We start from the raw sequence: 1,877 nt of genomic DNA, 5'->3' as shown, positions 1-1,877 counted from the left end.
TTTGTAACGTCTACTGCCATTGTTAACGACCAAGACAAATTTCTCCCTGCGAGATGAATAAAGATTGTCATTGTCATTGTCATTGTAGTCTGTGTGGATTAAACTGAAAAAAAAATTGAAAAACCGTGATCAATGGCACAAAAATGCAAATCTGCAGTTTCCAAGTACGCTCAAGCTTCTGAGCTCACTAAACTTTGGGGGGCCCTAACCTTAACCTTAACCTTAATCCAAACCAAAACCCTTGCCAATTGTGAAAGCAAAAAAAGACTCATGGTCAGTCAGGGTAGACCGTCAAATGGACGACCTCAATGTTTGACACTCAAAGTGTTCACCTTCCAGGTACGGCGGAGCGCGGGCACGGACGGCCAGATTGAGCTGACGGAGTCCCTGATGACAGACCCAGGCACCGACCTCACGGGCTCTCTGCTCACTGAGCACCACGTGCGACACACCCGAGCCAGCGTGAGTATCATAGGGCAATGATCATAGGGTTGGGATGCTGTCATTAGACTGCAACTGCAAAAGGTCATATGATCGCCAGAAGATTAGAGGTGTTACAAGAGAGTAACAAACATAAAACAGAAGGAGGGGAGATAAGGACGATAGATGTTTGATAGGAAAGAAGAAGCAAACCACACCAGAGCACCCACCAACCACTCACCATTAGATTTGGCGAGGGAATATGGTCGATTTACAGGACAAGCGGGTTAACCCAGATTTCGGGGATTTCCAGAATTCTTGCCCTACACCAAAAGTGGGCATTGCCCTACCTATAGGAGAAGTTTGGTTTTATTGGTGTGTATATTTGTTTGGTTATAGAGAAAAATTCTCCTTGTCTTTTAAAGAAACTGAACAAGGGGCAAAAACTTTAACCGTCGATTTTCTCAAAACAGCATTTCTCGGGATAGCCCCCTTGTGTTTAAAAGCGACCATAAGACGATGAAGGCGTAAAAATGTCTAAATAAAAAAGATCATATCATAAACGAGAGAAGAACGTTAAATTACATCCCAAACTCTCATTCTTGCCTCCTTCTCCGAAAAAAAAAGAATTCAACATAACACCATAAAAAAGAAACACGTAGATATGAATAAGTTCTTACACTTTTGAATTTAGTCTTTTCACGTGAAATGAAAATAAAAATACCCCCCCCTCCCCTAAAAAAACAAATAAGAAAAGGAAAAAAACGCAACCGTCAACCCTCCTCTATTGAAGAAAAAAAAGTGCAAACAGGAAAATACTACAATTCGCCACTAATGATCCATTGGTCCATTTGTGCATTAGCCTATATTTTCAATTTGTAGTCGACATTGTCGTTGTTGTTGTTACTGATGATGTTGTTGTGTTCTTGTTTTGTTTTTGCTTAATCATCCATAGTTAAATCTGTTTGTGTACCTCTATTTTTCCCCTATCGTCCCGTTTGGCAACCAGTGTTCCTTGTTTTGGGACCTGAAAATGTTTCACACGCTGACCACTCGGTCTCTACTGTCGGAAATACAATAGAACTTGTCCAGGGCGATCATCAATTGTAAAATAAAAAGTGGTAATCTTAGACAGGTTGTCCGCTTGGACCGTGCCATCATAATACTCAAACAGAGATTATACTCATATGAGAGCTATATACATGTATGTAAGCTATGATGATGATGATGATGATGATGATGATGATGATGGTGATGATGATGATGATGATGATGATGATGATGATGATGATGATGATGAGGATGAGGATGAGGATGAGGATAATGATGAGGATGATGATGAGGATGGTGATGAGGATGATTTTTGTTGTAGTTGGTGTTGTTGTGTGTGTGTGTGTGTGGTAGCCTATCCGTTCGAAATGTTCGGAGCCCCGAAGAGTGTGCTCTTCGCCAGGGCC

At 41.3% G+C, this 1,877-nt stretch overlaps 1 protein-coding gene across 1 annotated transcript in view; it reads left to right on the top strand.

The window, feature by feature from the left end:
• LOC101853255 (protein FAM234A) overlaps window positions 1-1,877 on the top strand; it is a gene marked incomplete at its 5' end in the record, with an annotated part of 14,766 nt that overhangs the window by 4,505 nt on the left and 8,384 nt on the right. Inside the window, 1 exon segment of the mRNA XM_005105863.2 lies at window positions 340-462. Coding sequence (XP_005105920.2) covers window positions 340-462 — 123 coding nt within the window.

Source organism: Aplysia californica, unplaced genomic scaffold (genome assembly GCF_000002075.1).
Source record: "Aplysia californica isolate F4 #8 unplaced genomic scaffold, AplCal3.0 scaffold00496, whole genome shotgun sequence".
In the NCBI taxonomy this organism is placed as follows: Eukaryota; Metazoa; Mollusca; class Gastropoda; order Aplysiida; family Aplysiidae; genus Aplysia; species Aplysia californica.
Note: the sequence above shows the minus strand (reverse complement) of the source record. Positions and strands in the feature narration are given on the sequence as shown.